We start from the raw sequence: 16,928 nt of genomic DNA on the forward strand, positions 1-16,928 counted from the left end.
ATCATAAGGAACAAACTTTTCAGAGGAAGGGAATACAATAAGACATGTGGCCACTCACTAAAACCAGAGGAAAAGTGAAAGAAAATCCCAAATTTTGGGTTGTTATCAGAAGAGGAATAGAGGGAAAAGCTTCTAATGAAGACACTAGTTCTGTTAACAACTCCCTCTCACTTCTGTAATGGCTAGGGGAAAGAAAATGAAGGAAAATCTCCCCAATGGAACACTAATGATGGAAAGAAAATGTTTATAACCCTCCATTACCCTATCCAGAATAAAATATTATGAACTGGGAAATGACGGAAGTTTGGAATGAAGCTCCTCCTAAAAGAACAGATTTCTGTGCACATATTTTATAATAAGAGACCACAAAACACAATTTAAAATTAGTATTTTTTTTTTTTTTTTATAAAGACATACAGCAGGGAAATACAATAAGTGTTGCTGAAATGTTTCCAGGAAATCTTCATACATATAGTATTTCACATTCTGTACTAAAATTTACATCAATGGCAGAAAAATAAACAGATGAGATGTTTCCTGTAAAGTGCAGTGACAAGTACTTATAAATCACAGGCAAATATCGACAAACTCCCATGAGAAAAATAAGGTTTACCACAAATGTCTACACATTATTCTTCAATAACAGTCAAATATTGTACAAAGTATTTACAAATAACTTACAATATAGTAGAGAAGCCCATGTCTGTGCAAATTGCGGTCTCACCACCGAATAAACATCTCTATAAAACACAGTCACCCCAGTAGTGGTGTATTGTGTCCGAGGGGTAACAGATTGTCACATGATCCAAATTCCCTTTTGTATGTATCATGTTATAGCGGTGCCTACAGTCATTACCAATGAAACAGCAAACTAACTCAACTAGAGAAAGGCTTCAACTTCAAGGTAATATGTTCTGCAACACAGAAAAAATATGCGCGGTCCTTCAAGAGATTCAATTAGAATTCTACATATTTACTGAGTTCTGCACATTTTATACTCATTTCTTTTTTGTTTTTAACTTTTAAAAAAAAAAATCTCATCCAGGATAATAAGGCTGATGGGGAAAATGCACAAGCACTGTGCCCCTAAAGCACAACAGATTTTTAAACTCATTGTGCCAAGTGACCTTCTTCCGAAATTGGGACGTAGCTGCACATTTTGAGATATCTTCCATCTTCCTGCTTAGGCTAAGCATGCTTGGCCAAAAAGACTAGAATAACATCACAGCAGCCAAAATAAGCCTTAGCCCACAACTGTATGTCCAGCAGAATTAGAAAAAGCTAATGAGCTGCTATACAATAGAAGGACATCGCACCCTAACTAAGAAGCTGGGACACAATGGTGGTATGCATGCAGTGATCTTTGTACAATAAGCTTATTTCTAATGTTAGCACTAGCACAAGGCATCTTTTTTTTTATAAATATATACAGAAGTATTGCAAATTCTCAGTTAGGAAAAGTCTGAGCTAACTAGTTGGTACTAGTTAACACATTTATTGGCATGAATGCAGGCTTGAACAAAAATTGAGAAATGGTAGCCTGCTCCTAATATTTAACAAGTGTCACAAAAACTGTAGCACCTAGGAGTTCTCTGATTGTTTCAATCTAAAAAAATTGATCCCGATAAAGATTTTTTTTTTTTTTTAAAACATATCAAAGAGGAAAACTTTTTGGTACAATTTTTGACTGGTAAGGGTATTAATGCTGAGGGAATATAAAAAAGTAGAAGCATTTTTAATGCTGCCTTTTGTATAATGTGCAAACCTGTGTTATGTGAAGAGTTTTTAACCACTTCTGGACCGGAAAGGTTTTTAATGACCAGGCCATTTTTTGCGATACGCACTGCATTACTCTAACAGACAAGTGCACAGGTGTGTGACACTGTACCCAAATAAAATTGATGTCTTTTTTCCCCCACAAATAGAGTTTTTCTTTTGTTGGTATTTGATCACCTCTGCGTTTTTTTTTTTTTGCGCTATAAACAAAAAAAGAGCGACAATTCTAAAAAAAACAAAAAACAATATTTTTTACTTTCTGCTATAAAACATTCCCAATAAAAAAATGTCAAAATTTTAAAGTATTCTGCTACATATTTTTGGTAAAAGAAAAATCCCAATCCATGTATATTGATTGGTTTGCGCAAAAGTTATCGCGTCTACAAACTAGGGGAAAGATTTGTCATTTATTTTTTACTAGTAATGGCGGCGATCAGTGATTTTTAGCGGGACTGTGACATTGCGGCGGACTGTTTGGACACCTAACTGACATTTGACACTTTTGGGGGGACCAGTGACATTACTACCGTAATCAATGCTAAAATAATGCACTGTTACTGTACTAATGACACTGGCAGGGAAGGGGTTAACACCAGAGGCGATCAAAGGGTTAAATGTGTCCCTAGGGGGTGCTTTATAACTGTGTGGGGGGTGGGCTTGCTGGATGAACACAGAGACCTGTGTTCCTAAATAGGAGGAACACAGCATCCCTGTGTTCATCACTGACAGAACAGCAGTCTGCCGTGTTTACAGCAGCTCCGCGGGGATCGATCACGGGTGCGCGGTGGACCCTCTGGTTGGCTCCTCCTGTGGCCAATCGGTGCACGTGCACCCCCACTAGTTTTCCCACAAAACGACATACAGGTACGTTGTTTTGAGGGACAGAGCCGACCTGCCGCAGTATAAGTATGGCGGCTGGTCGGCAAGTGGTTAACATATATTTATTCATGTCTGCATTGTTTCACTTAATTCACGTAACAGATCCTGCTTTATACTTTACATTACTTTTTATTGGTTCTGTGCATTCTCTTTTATAGAAGAATGTCAAAATGCATGCTCTTCCATACTTTTATAAAAATAGAATTCACAATTACAGACAAAATTGGGCTGATTTAGTAAAGGAGTTGTGGATGTTCAAACAATAAATTGTGTGAATTTTCACTTCAGTCACGTGCATATTTAATATTCACAGACATTTGCTTTTCACGTGACTGGATAACTGAAGTGAACATTCAGTTAATTGTGTTAAGGTTCTCAATTCTTTTAGTAATCCAGCCACAATATGTTCTGCATTTTAATATAAGCATATATAGGTATGTCATGAGTTTTAGCAATTCATTTCCTCTAGTTTTTAATAAAACCTACTTGGAATAAACTTTGTAAATTTAAAAGTTTTCAAAATAAAAGGTGTAGGTAATGGATGGCTTCACTGCTGAAGGATACCCCACTAAAACTCAAAGACTATTGCTTATCTGTAAATCTCCTTACCTTGTAGTTTTTATATAAGAAAATAAAAAAAGTTAGGATTTAAGGCCTGCAGATTACTGTAAATGCATGTCAAAATAAATTGCATATTATGCTTAAAAAGTAGGGGGGCCAACCTTGAAATACTAAATGTATACATAGTACCTAAAGTGTGTACCCTGTTTCATGGAATTGTTGGAAAATTTACCTAGAATTACCTTGAGGAAACCTGAATGCTGTCACAGGCAAAATATGGCAGTTACATTTAACAAATAATCTGATTGCTGATTAAAAAACAAATTTTCCCCCCAAATAATTGGACAGAGATCTGCAACCCCATTCTCTGCCTATTAAAACATTGTATTGTTCCTATCTCTGTCAAACGTTCCATGCTGGCCAATGGCCTTGTCACCCAAGATCAGATTTCATTAATGCTTAGATTTGTGACACTGCATAGACATTCCAATCATTTGCTGACCCTTCTATCATTAAAGGCATGGGGGGCCGAATGATTTACATATGCCTACATTTAATAGAAACGCGTTAAACCCACTTTTTTAAAGTTTTATATCAAAATGTTCTTATAAATCTAAAATAGAGGATATTTTACATAAAACCGCTGTTATAATCTAAATGCCAAAAAGCAAATAATATTAGAGGTTGACAGTCAAATCTGCAGTATTATTACCGAGATGCTAATGTGGGGAGTAGCTTTTTTTTTTTAACATCAATTCTTTTTGGCATCCCAAACATTGATACTTTTAAAGGGTACATCGCAGTGGAGGTCTCTAAAGTCCCCCCAAAATCATACATCATAAATATGCTTTCCAGTAAAAATATGATAAGATTTCAGTCTACTCTAGAAAATTAGTTCTGTGCATCAGATCTAGCACAGAATCATACTACATAGTAATGCTGAAACTATTATGACCACTAATGTTATCAGAAATGAAAGTGCCAAATACCAATGCTGTCATCAATGTCTCGAATGGGTGGTGCTGAAACTGCATGAGATCATTGTGGAAGCAAAAGTAGTAGTCACATCTCGACTGCATTTTCCTGACAGGCAGTCACTGTATGACCACATCATCAATTTACCCATTCAATATCAAATATTTATTATTTGGTATTCTCTCTAACTGTATAGTCATTGGCAACTTATGTTTAAGCTGGCCAAAACTGTCACTTTTGCTTGCGGGCATCTGAAAAACTGCGCAAACATGTTTTCATGGTCTTGTTTACAGGTTAAGTAAAGCTGGCCATGGAAGTTAGTGAGTAGTCTATCTCACAATGTTTTCTGGGCCATTTTCTCCCTGAAGGCCATTTTGTTGGCTGTAGAATATTTAGCATCCAGCACATTTAAAGTAACACGAAACTCAATTTTTTTTACATCAATCATTCTAAAATATCAAGTATATCATGGTTCTGTTTTGTTTTCATTTTTTGTTTAAAAGTCTCTTACCATTGTTTTCAGGCTTCTTTTTTGTCCTCTGCACGCTCCCTATTCTCCACTGATGTATCTCACTAATACTAGTGTAGAGTGAGCAGTACCATTATTTCTGGTTACATGCTCCGCTCTGTGTGCTACAATTCCAATAGGGCTGAATGTGTCTGCAGATAGATGTGTAGTACATCTTGGTGAGGAGAAGGAAAATGTGGTTACATACACAAGGAGGGCATGAAGAACAAATGTAGCCACCCTAGAACATGAAGTCTGAACAAAGGCAAAGAGAGATGGGAGGTATGAATATTCCACTTATATTTAGACATACTGCATTTATTTCATTATTTAATAAATTGTAAGTTAAGTAACACTTTAAGGTGTGTGTGAAACTTGGTCCCCCTCTGATCCCTCTCTTGATCCCCCTCTGAGTCCTGTGTTTCCTTCCACCAGCCCTACTTCATTACCATGTCCTGTAGTGACAGAGAGAATATCAGCAGCATGAGCAGTGAGATGGGTAATTAAATGCTCTTTACTTTTATTAACCACTTAAGCCCCGGAAGATTTTACCCCCATTCCGACCAGGGGGTATTTTGCGATTCGGCACTGCGTGAATTTAACGCACAATTGCGCGGTCGTGCGACGCTGTACCTAAACGAATTTGACGTCCTTTTTTTCCCACAAACAGAGCTTTCTTTTGGTGGTATTTGATCACCTGTGCGATTTTTTGATCACGCGCTATAAACAAAAAAAGAGCGTCAATTTTGCAAAAATAGCAATATTTTTCACATTTTTTTATATGAAATTCCCCCCAAAAAAAATGTAAAAATCAAAATTTTTAAAAATTTTCGGCCAATTTATTTTATGCTACCTATGTTTGGTAAAAAAAATCGCAAAAAGCGTATTTTGATTGGTTTGCGCAAAAGTTATCGCGTTTACTAACAAAGGGAAAGATTTTTGTCATTTTTGTTGTTTTTTTTTTTAACGCGTAATGGCGGCGATCTGCGATTTTTTTTGCGGTACTGCGACATTGCGGCGGACAGATCGGACCCTTGACTGACATTTTTGACACTTTTGGGGTTACCAGTGACATTTCTACAGTAATCAGTGCTATACATATGCACTGTTACTGTAAAAATACACTGGTAGTGAAGGGGTTAACTTTATTTGGAAGGGAGGGGCTGTGTGTGTCCCTAGGGGCGTGGTTTCTACTGTGATTGGCTGTGGCTCTAGCTGTAAGGACACTGATCAACGGATCTACATACCAGATCCGTTTTATCAGTGTCTTTGCAGCGAGGAGAATGACAGGCAGTTTGTTTACACAAGCTGCCTGACATTCTCCCTCTCCCCCGCCGATCGCCGAGTGACCGGCGGACATCGGGTCCGCTGGTCACACGCACGGGGGGGTCCGTGACCACGCGGGAGCGCGCCCCGGGGGGCGCGCGCTCGCTCCCTAGACCCTCACAAGCAAACAACGTAGCCCTACGTTAGTTTGCCTGTGAGGGGCTGACCGCCGACGTAGATAGTCGTGCGGCGGTCGGCAAGTGGTTAACTTTTTATTTGTTGACTAAGTCACTTTAAACAGCAGCGCTTTAGTCATTTGAGTGCTCCTATTTAGGGTAGAGGTGGGAAGGAGCATTGTATGCTCAAAACTTTTTTGAATGTGATTGGGGTTGGAAAGAGAGAATGTGCAGTGAGACCTTTCAGACCATCTTATAACAGGGAAAAACAGCAATTTGATATGTCCTGTCAAAATGAATCCGATGTGATCAATCATCTCTATGACCAAATAACATTTTGCCTCTATGAGAAAGAAAGCATATAACCAAGCCCAGATAAGCAAACCAGTAATCTGAAAATAATGTAAAAATAAACACAAGTAAAGCATCTATTTCAATTCTGAAAACCAGCCCAGCTGGAAGTAAGAGATTGGGAGCTACATTTACGCTCAATGAAAAAACTAACAGACAGATAAATGTTAAGTAATGATACCCATACATGAGGTTTTTTGACCATCCACCACCCTCTGGGGTGATCCTGCTTTCACTCATGGTAAACACACGTTAACCTTCCTTTGAAGTTCTACACACAGTACCAGAGGGCAATCATTAGAAACTTTCCAACCAATATACTGGAAGCTCAATATCATGATCAACATCCTTATAATCTTAGATGAAACTTTAGTTTTAGTTTTTGTGGCAATTTTACTCTATGTATGGGTACAAGGAGAAATATACTATGGGAAGTACAGTGCTGAACCAAACATCTCCTGAGCCTGGGACATGTTACTCTCCCTCATATTCCTTCTGGTAATAAAAATAAAAGTGCTCTATAGAATTTAAATTTTTACTAGTGTGTTTTAAAAAGTATATGTTATGGTTTATGCTTTCCCCAAGGGCATCCTCAAAACAAGTTATCAACTTAATGTTTTGGAGTAGATATTTTCCACAAATGCCAATGCAAGCTATACGAATACACTTCACTGTAAATCGAGTGTTCTACGGTTACAAATGCTTGCTTCTGAAGTATGGAAAAAAATAATCTTGTATCAAATTCTCACACCATGTAAAACTGACAGTGTTTCCTTTCTTTTAAAAATTGAGTCACAAAATGTTGAGCTGGTCTAAACAACACAGTAAAAAAAAGGTATAAAGTATAATCGTCTTTACAGTTTCATTTTGCACCTGCATGTGAAGAATTGGATGCACTTGCCGAAAGTGCACGGTCTTGGAATGTGGAGCTAAAGCACCATCCATATTTGATGTCTCACTGAGACACATAGTCCTGCAGTGGTGACGGTATTCACCACAGGAAAGTGAAATGTTGATGGCGTAAACACTGTTATTAGTTGTGTAAACTGAACTTCAAATACAGAAAGTGCAGAGTTCAAATGTGGTTCACTCTGGCACGTGACATCATTCCTCCTTGACTACCCTATTCATTGGTTTGGATTGTTAGCATGCAACTGATCAGGGCAAGGAGAGCTATCAAGGCACTTTGTGCCTATTTGGTGGAACAGGTATTCATCTTCACTCTTGGACCTCCGCCAGGCATTTTTCCACCCTGTTCTTCCCATTCGTTTTGCAGTCTGGACTTAGCCAACTGGTTAATTCCTGCATTCATATTTAGTTGAAGTTCAGCCCTTGATATCTGAAAAGCTGGTACTGCTGACATTACAGCTTTCACTGCAACTTGACGAGGTGCTTAAAGTGCTGGAAGCGGTTCCTGATTCTGTAGAGTGATTAAAACAAAGATGTATTATCACCACCAGTTAAAAAAAAAAAAACATCCACACAAAGTAAGCCTGACTGCACAGGAGCTCACCTGAACTGCTAAGAGAATGCACTGACTTGGACGTTCCAACAAGAGTCATTAGATTGCTGGCAGGCACTATTCCTTCTTTGTTGGTACTTAGATTCTTTACAAACCTGCATAATTTTCAGTAACAAAAACATAAAAAGCACCTTTATTCACTGCACACACAAATCAGACACAAAATGTTCAATATTAACATCGGCTTTCTAGTACAGCGACTCCGACCGGAGCGGTCAGCTTTTTTTTCGTTCAACCCAAAAAAAAAAAAAGCTATTAGTGTGTACCAGGCTTTTGTATATAATAAATCTCATGTAAAGGTGACGTTCCTTTTAAACATAAGAGTATTCCAAGAACATAGAAATCTGAAGATTTTTTTGTTCATGCATTTTCCACACATCAGAAGCATACATATTTTTATTTTAGATCTTTCTCTGACTCAGTAGTCACTATAGAGTTGTGCTGAAAGTTGGTCACTATAGTAAATGTTGAAATTGGATTACACTATAGAAAATGACATAAATACACAAAGTACTAGGTCTTATCAGCATTCCCAGTGAATAATGTATTGTGAAAGCAGCAAGACACTATGCACTCCTTACCACATCCCCTCCTCTTCTTCACGTATAAGCTGAACTGTATCTCCACTTTTCACTAGAAGCTCCTCTGAACCACTCTTTCCATAATCAGCCACTACTGTATATTTCCCAGGGCACTGGAAAAACAAGAGGAGATTACACTTACAAGTAGTTCTTAGCTATAGAAGTATTCAATTATTCTTTTTCTTAACAGAAAATCTTGAGATAAAAAAGTATGCATTATTTCTAGGGAACTTATTTGTATCTGTTCTGGTGAAAAGCGCCAAGATTTCGCTACTCTCAAGAATGACTAAAGCCTAGTACACACTGTGTTATACTACGTTGAACGAAAATAAAACCGACAGCTCAGATCAGAGCCACTGTACTAACAACCTGATGTTAGTACAGTGATCTCCCCTGTTGAGCTATTGTGTTCTGACAGGGGGACGAGACCCCCCCACCAGAACACTCTGGTCAGCCATTGGCTGGGAGCATGATCGGGAGCCGGTCCTCAGACTTTTTCACTCAGGATCTTCTGTCAGAACCGGCTGCTGTACACACGGCCCAAATGTCAGCTGGTTTCTATTCTATTTGGCCCGTGTGTATTAGGCATTGAGGTATCTTTCAATCTATGTAGATAGTTGTTTAGGGTAGAGATTTCGAAACAATTTTTTACCATTACTAGGTAGTATAAATTTGCTTTTGTGCAATTTCCAGAGAGGAAATAAACAGTACATTTACACTTTATTATTGAGCTATCCTAACCAAGTATTTGTTGGTTAGTGAACAATATTTTATTAATGGGTTCGTTTGTGTTGTTCGTTTCTAATGCCCCTGTTATTGCATTTTACTCTCTGACCTCTGCAGACAACCACTAGCTAGCTAATTTCATTGGAATTTCCAAACAATTGCTAACTTCTTCAATTCTGTTCAGCCAAAAAATAATTAATGGTTATGGAAATAGCTAAAGTTGCAGGCTACTTCAGCAGTAAGTTCTTCCAATAGCCATCTCATGTCTATGACTTGCCTTTGGTATACCTTAGGGAGATTGTCAGTCAATTTTAACCGTTTTGGATGGCTTAGTTGATAATTAATGTGAATTCCGCGCCAGGATATTTGAGGACTATAAAGGCTGCTGCCTACCTCAAATACCCCTAGTGGTATGACAATATAAAAAGAAAAAAGGTATGGTGGGGCTGTCTAAAGACAAATTGACATATGTGCAAAAGGAGCAGAAAAATAAAAATAAATTCTGTCTGTAAAGTGTGCTTAAATGTGCCTTGAAAAAAATCATAAAAATAAATATCAATAAATTAAAACCCTTATAATAAATAGATACAAAACCAATACTAAATCAATATAAAATAAATAAATATAAAGTCCAATAGTCTCAATGTGCAAAAATGCAAAAATAAAAAAATTATTCGTACTGCTGAAGATCAATTTATCATGTGTGAAGAGTCATAAATAAATAAATAAAAATCAATAAATCTGATGATAAAAAATATATAAACAGTGCTAAAAATCACAAGATCAATTTTAAATAAATATCACATGGATAATTAAATATATTATAATGTCCAGATAATCACAATGGTAAAAAGTGCAAAAAAGGTGCAAAAAAATTGTCCGTAATTCTAAAAATCAATCCGATGTTCCGGGTGCCAGAGCGCAATGCATTCCAAAGGCCGGAAGTAACGGGGCGGAAGTGACGCAGTGACAGGAACATACCCTGGTTATTGATTGTATACTTTCGCCAATGCAGGGGTACTTCCTTCTGGTGAGTGCGGTCCTATTGGGGGAGCACCATTACACTGTTGCACCTATCTGCACCTATTGATTTTGAGAATTCCGGACAATTTTTTTGCACCTTACACCATTGGGATTATCTGGACTTTATAATTTATTTAAATATCGATGTGATATTTATTTAAAATTGATCTCGTGATTTTTAGTACTGTTTATATATTTTTAATCAGATTTATTGATTTTTATACATTTATATTTATGATTCTGCACACATGACGCATTGATCTTCAGCACAACGGATAACTTTTGTATTTTTGCACATTGAGACTATTGGACTTTATATTTATTTGATATTGATTTAGTGTTGGTTTTCTATCTATTTATTATCAGGTTTCGATTGATATTTATTTATTTGTATGATTTTTTTTCAAGGCACATTTGAGCACACTTTTGTTTACACACTACACACACAGAATTTATTTTTATGTTTCTGCTCCTTTTGCACATATCAGTTTGTCTTTAGGCAGTGCCACCATACCTTTTTTCTTTTTAGTTGATAATTGCTATTACAGTAGCAATGATTTATATGGCGCAATAAGTGTTGTGTGTACACAAATGTCTATGCAGAACAGAACATATGCATTAGGCTGCTCCAAGCCTCTTTCTTCTTGTCAAATTTGTTTATTGTTTTGGATAAAATAAAGGAGAACAATCTGAATTTTACATAGATTGTGGTATGTATTCAAAGGGTAACAAACAAATTACTTCAACTGGAAAGAGACATATAAAAATTCAAATGCAATGTCGCACTAAAAAAGAATCAAACAGACCGTCAAATGTCAAAAATGTCATATAATTGAAAAGGAAGAGAAAGATAGATTGTTGACTGTTGGCCTAGTTTAAAAACAAAGTGATTAATAAATCAGCAAAGCAAAAGTACATTTGGGTACATGGGTCTGGAGAACAACCCTGTGAGTACCACATAAGAACTGATAAAAGGGAAAGGGTCATGAAAAAGGAGTAAGAGAATAGAAGTAAAGAAAAGGGAAAAAAATACTGTGTGAGTAAAGGGTAAATTTGATAAAGGTAGTGTGGCTTCAACTGAATGAAGGGTGATGAAAGGGTAAATTAAGTATTATTATCATGGCAATAGTGAAGTGTCATTAAAGACTGCAGTTAAACATTGTTTAACTGCAAAGGTAACCAACGTTTTTTAAAATTTGCAGATCCGAGCACTCTCAATTGCTTCCATTTTAGCATGGACAAGGGCTCTATTGGTTCTGTAAATGGTTTCGGCTACATTCAGATTTTGAGTTTCCCATGCCTTAGTTATGGTTTGTTTTACGGCTGTTAAGAGCCGTAAAGGAAGGCGAAATTGATTCCATGTAATTCCATCTGGTTTTAGATTCAAAAGAGCTATAGCAGGATTAGATTGTATGGAAGTTTTGAACATTTAAAAGCTAAATCAAAAACTGCCTTCCAAAATTTGGACAATCCCTCCATACATGTAGTTGGGTGCCAGTATCTGAACAGCCGCAAAAATAAGCTTCAGGGTAATCGAGAGCGTATTTCGCTATCCTAGCAGTAACTAAATACCAACAAGAAAGCACCTTATAATGTGTTTCTACAGCAACAAAATTAGAGAAAGTAGATTTAGTGGCTAACCATATACTGGATCATTCAGTATCATCGAATGAGCGGTTTAGATCTTGCTCCCATTTAGAAACATAGGGAGGGGGGCTAGTATCACAACTAGCTATAATTTGTTTATAAAGAATCAAAACAAGTGCTCTGATATGTGATACATAATTACATATATGCTCATACATGACATCTGAGAAAACAGAGTGCCTGATTGTAAGTACGGTTGGAAAACATTTTTAATCTGTAAATAGCGGAATAATTCAGATTGGGAAAGTCCATAAGAGCTTGAGAAAGAGGCTTAGGCAGCCTTGAAATGCAAAGCTTCCCACCCTGACATCCAAATGACATCACTTCCAGTGTGCTCTGCATTCCATAAGAAGCTTTCTGCCATCCTATTGGTTTCCACCTTCTCAATTTAGCTGTCATCCAGCCTGACGTCTAGACTTTCCAGGCTGCAAGTTGTAGCAAGAGGCCCCCCTCCCAGATGCATGAGCCGACAACTCATGGATTATATACAAAAAGTACCATTCCAAGAAGTGCTTCTTCCCATGTGAGTTGCTAATTTACAAGCATTTCTCAGTACAATTAATGGTGCACTTTATTTTCTGCCCCCTCCCCCCCCCCCCCCCGTTGTATTTTCTTGGTCCTGCAGTATCCATCCACCCAGTATTCTTATGCTGGTCTGAGGTTCACTGTTGTGTGCATCAGAAGCTCTTACTACTGTATGTGATGAGCCTGATTTGAAGTGGCTCAAGGTGAGTTGCCATTTGTCTTTTCACAACAATAAATCTGTTAATATACCACATTCAGATTGCGCTGAATGTTGTTCTTATTTGATAATTGCTAATACTTTAGAAGCCATAAGAGCTCAGATATTATTCTTCATCCAGTAGTATGAATTTATTAAAGTGATAGATCATACATGGTCAACATGTTCAACTCACATCTAATGCAATGTACAATTTCCTAAAGTCATATTATTAGAATGAAAAATAAGAAAAGGTACATAAAACACTAAAAAGTATTTGTTAAGTTTACGTAAAAGGTTTATGGCACTTACCAACTTTTTCTCCACTGTTTCCCCTCCTTCTTCCTCAGCATCAGAAGAATTCATTGGATCTTCCCCACTGGACCATCCATCATTATTTTCTTCTGAGGCATCCAGTGACTGGGATGTTCTGTTCCAACCTAATAATCATATATGCATATGAGTGTGATATCTTTATGAGTGAAAAGTCTAATTGCTACAGTGTCCATTTTAGGCTTTTCCTCAGTGGGCTCTCCCTCCAAATCCCATCCCACTCCTTCAAGACTTAGGCAAACACAGTCAAAAACAAAATTAACGGTCTTCTAAACTAAAGTAACACGCCGTTGTCATCCTCTAAATGCCTGCTTTTGTTTGTCCTAGATCAGTCAACCTCCAAAAATTTATCGCTTGGATTACGGTCTTCCAAACATAAATGTGCTGTCATGCAAATCTTCAAAAGACATCAGTCGTGCTTCTTCTTTCTCAAAGCATAATTTTCCTCAAATCAGAAAGGACAACCATACATTCACTTAAAGTAAAGCTATCATTCTTGTATTTTCCCTCTAAAATGAAGCCGCTCTGCCTGAATTCCTCTGACAACTTCTGCGCAGTCGATCACATCTTCATCAAAAGAGCAACCCATAAAAGTCTCTGGATATTGACTGGCCTCAGAATGTTCTGCGTTTCTGGATATTAAAAGCCACCTAAGTACTTTCTACACAGTTAAATTAAAATTTTAAAAAGTAGCCTCAGCCTTTTTAAAGCAAAGACAACTCAAATTGCGATACTCTTCTCCTCTCTGGTGCGGTAATCTGCAGTTTCACTGCTCTGAGGTCCAGAACTGGTCTTCTGGTTTGAATGACACCTTGGATCATTCCATTCACTTCCTGTATGCCTCTGGGTATTAAAGACATGCTACCTCGGGCTATGCCATTAAGCCAGCCTGGGCTCAAAGGAAAATGCTGCAGAGAACAACACCATTCAAGAAGTGGTGAAAAGTGGCTGGACCAAAGACCAAAGGAAATATGTTTATTTTTTCCAGGAATACCTGGAATTGGGACAGAATATGATAGTCAGCCCTGTTACCTAAAAATAATAAAGCAAAACTAAAGGTTTTTTGTTTTGTTTTTTTTGGCATAGGGACATGTTGGAAAAATTATCGTCAATCAGCAGCTGCAACCACTGATCAGTGTATTCAGAATATTATGGCCTGGCGGTGGGTATTCCTCCATCCATTCCTTTGAGTAAATAGAGGAATACGTTGGTTAATTTCCTTGCAGCGATATGGCTAAGCAAATTAAACTAACAGAGTATGGCTAGTTTTAATCTGATTTCTGTGGCTGTCGGCTTGCACGAGGCTGCCTGCAAAGGAATATCCTGAAATGGTCACCATACATTGCGTCAAGTAAAAAAAAAATAAAAAACCCTCATCAATCAGAAGTTTATGCTTCTGATTGATGATAGCATTTTATTCACATCCTTAATGCTATATCGCTCATAGAGTTATACTGCTGATACAGAGTTACTTTGCTTACAGATACACACTTCAATAATATTACATGCAGTTAATTTATTGACAATTTCTACCACAATGCAGTGCAGAAACACACTGGTTCATATAGTACTGTCCAATCAGACCCAAGAACATGGATAAACTCTTTTAGGCCTCAAATCAAAAACGAGCAAGTGCCCCATGATATGCAACAATTGTTGTCACCTACCATACACACAATAGCCTAACACAAAACACACTAAATGAGGCATTTGTAAGTTTGAAAGCCTTCGCAAAAAATTAAAGGTGTAATAAAAATGATGCTTCTACTGGTGTAGTTTGGAGGAGAGCGACAAATATTTTTGATTTAAGGTCACAGATGAGTTCCCCAAGGCCAAGGCAATAGGCCCTTAGCTGTTTCTGCATTGTTCTCCCATGCCGCTGTGTAAATCTAAGCATTCTGTATCATAACTTGAAATTAGCACCTTCAGAATTTATCTATCTAAATATGCCTATTAGGGATATATTACATTTCAAAGACCATATAGGTCACTTTAGTGCATTGTAACCACCTGATGTGCACTGCAAACAAATCCAAATGCATGCCAAAAAAATAGAAGCACTCTTTATGCACTTCAAAAACAAGCACAAGTTTTTTTTTTCCCCAATACCTCTTCGACGGCTGTCTGCTGAGGTCAGGTGAGATGTACTAAGCCATTTGGACTTCGTCAGTGGGAGAATGGCACATGTATCTGTGAAAGAGCTGGTTATAAGTTCTATCATTCTAATAATTCTTATAAGGATGGGAGATTGATAAATACTGATTTTAACTAAGTAATATCGCTGCAAATGAAAACATAGTTCTTGCTCAGCGATAAAGTGAACAACCAGTTATTTTTGGGTTCATAAGTCCTAAAGATACCCAGTAATAAGTAAGGGAGTTTCAGAAATAGATTTCCTTGAAATGACAGAGTGACATGAGTTGTGTACAGATTCTGGATACTTATACATACAAATTCAGAATGTTTAATTTATGGCTCCTTTACACTGCTGTGCTTAAAAGCACAAACTTGCTTTCTGTATGCATTTTTCATAGAGGAGAGTATATTTTGTGTGGTTCCAGATATATCTCTCCCTCTAGTCTAAAAAAACCCCCCCATAGCAGAACTGTAACTGGCTCTCCACAACTGCAACTTTACACAAGTGCCAGCAGTCTATACCTATTTTCCAAGGCTGTTATCCTTTGTAAACATGTAGCAGGCTCTTGAGAACAGACTTTGGCAGCAATGACTTCAGGCAGATAATGCAGCAAAAATGACAATTACAAAAGCTGAGGTATGTGGTACTATCATCGTTTTTATTGCTAGAGGGAGAACATCTGGGGGGCTTAGCAGGTGTATGCTTACTTTTTAAAATGCAGTTCAAATATGGTTTCATTTAACCCTCTCTCTGTGTATTAAGAAACTGCACCAAATCACACACCTCACTAAACTAGTAAATCGCATACCTCACTAAGGCAATCCAGCTGAAAGAAAAAAAAAAAAAAATTAACCAATTCCCCCATCCATACACTCGATGTGGATGGGGAAATCCCTCCCACCTTGATATTGTATTCTGACAGAGGGGAAACTTTCCCGGCATTAGAATACAATAATCAGTGTTGTTGGCTATTGCCTGCTACACTGATCGTTTGGGGGGAAAAATTACAGGGTGGTTGTATGCAAGATCGATAGATTAACTTGTGTACAGTCAGCCTGCCCATACATGGAGCAAAGATCAGCCGGTCACTGGTGAAGTGAACTGGCCAAATTTTGATCCATGTACTGTATGGCCAGCTTTAAACGTAAATATCAGAACTACCATTGAAAAAAAAATTTAAGGTATGTTAAGTACACCTAAAGCAAAAAGGTGTGAATGTGTCATTTTTTTTTAATCAGTTACCTTTAAAGTGTATCTAAAGTCAAAACTTTAAGATGAGGTAGAAAAGGATTAAGACACCTGTCTGGTGTTTTTTTTTTTTTTCATTGAGGCTGTTTCCTGTCCTTCCTGTCCAGCAATTCCAAAAGAAAGTGAGAGGTAATCTCTCCAAAATGAGGAGAAAATCCCCTCTTAAGAAAGCCGTTACCTGAAGAAGTGTCCATATTACAAGATTTTCTGTCTACTCATGTTCTGAGAACAGGACAAACAGAGAGAGATTCTCTTGATTGGAGACAGAGAGGAGTATTATACCTGACAGGGGTGCCCAACCACTGGCCCACGCCCCTCTTATGTGGCCCGTGACCTCCTCTGCTCTGGGATAGAGGGTCAGCAAGTCCAGATCGCGTGTTCCCGACCCCCATCCCACAGCATTAGTGTGAAAAATGGACCTGGCTGTAGAGGCTGCAGTAAAGAGCAGAGCTGATGCTTCCTGTATAGCACTGGCTCCTGTCACAGGTGTGATACCAA

The 16,928-nt window shown here is 37.7% G+C and overlaps 1 protein-coding gene and 1 long non-coding RNA gene across 2 annotated transcripts in view; one reads left to right on the top strand and one right to left on the bottom strand.

The window, feature by feature from the left end:
* Window positions 1-1,023: 1,023 nt before the first annotated feature.
* LOC309547823 lies at window positions 1,024-2,854 on the top strand. The gene is made up of 2 exons (XR_014224985.1): window positions 1,024-1,781; window positions 2,704-2,854. It is a non-coding gene; the product is annotated as an uncharacterized lncRNA (long non-coding RNA).
* Window positions 2,855-7,809: 4,955 nt separating this feature from the next.
* Window positions 7,810-16,928, bottom strand: part of MCF2L (MCF.2 cell line derived transforming sequence like) — a 182,801-nt gene continuing 173,682 nt past the window's right edge. The window contains exons 29-33 of the mRNA XM_082245528.1: window positions 15,155-15,235; window positions 13,025-13,152; window positions 8,596-8,708; window positions 8,006-8,109; window positions 7,810-7,912 (exon numbers count right to left, since the gene is read on the bottom strand). Coding sequence (XP_082101654.1) covers window positions 7,818-7,912; window positions 8,006-8,109; window positions 8,596-8,708; window positions 13,025-13,152; window positions 15,155-15,235 — 521 coding nt within the window. The 3' untranslated portion in view covers window positions 7,810-7,817. The remainder of the gene's footprint in view (window positions 7,913-8,005; window positions 8,110-8,595; window positions 8,709-13,024; window positions 13,153-15,154; window positions 15,236-16,928) is intronic.

Source organism: Pelophylax lessonae, assembly GCF_965119305.1.
Source record: "Pelophylax lessonae genome assembly, chromosome: 2".
Classification (NCBI taxonomy): Eukaryota; Metazoa; Chordata; class Amphibia; order Anura; family Ranidae; genus Pelophylax; species Pelophylax lessonae.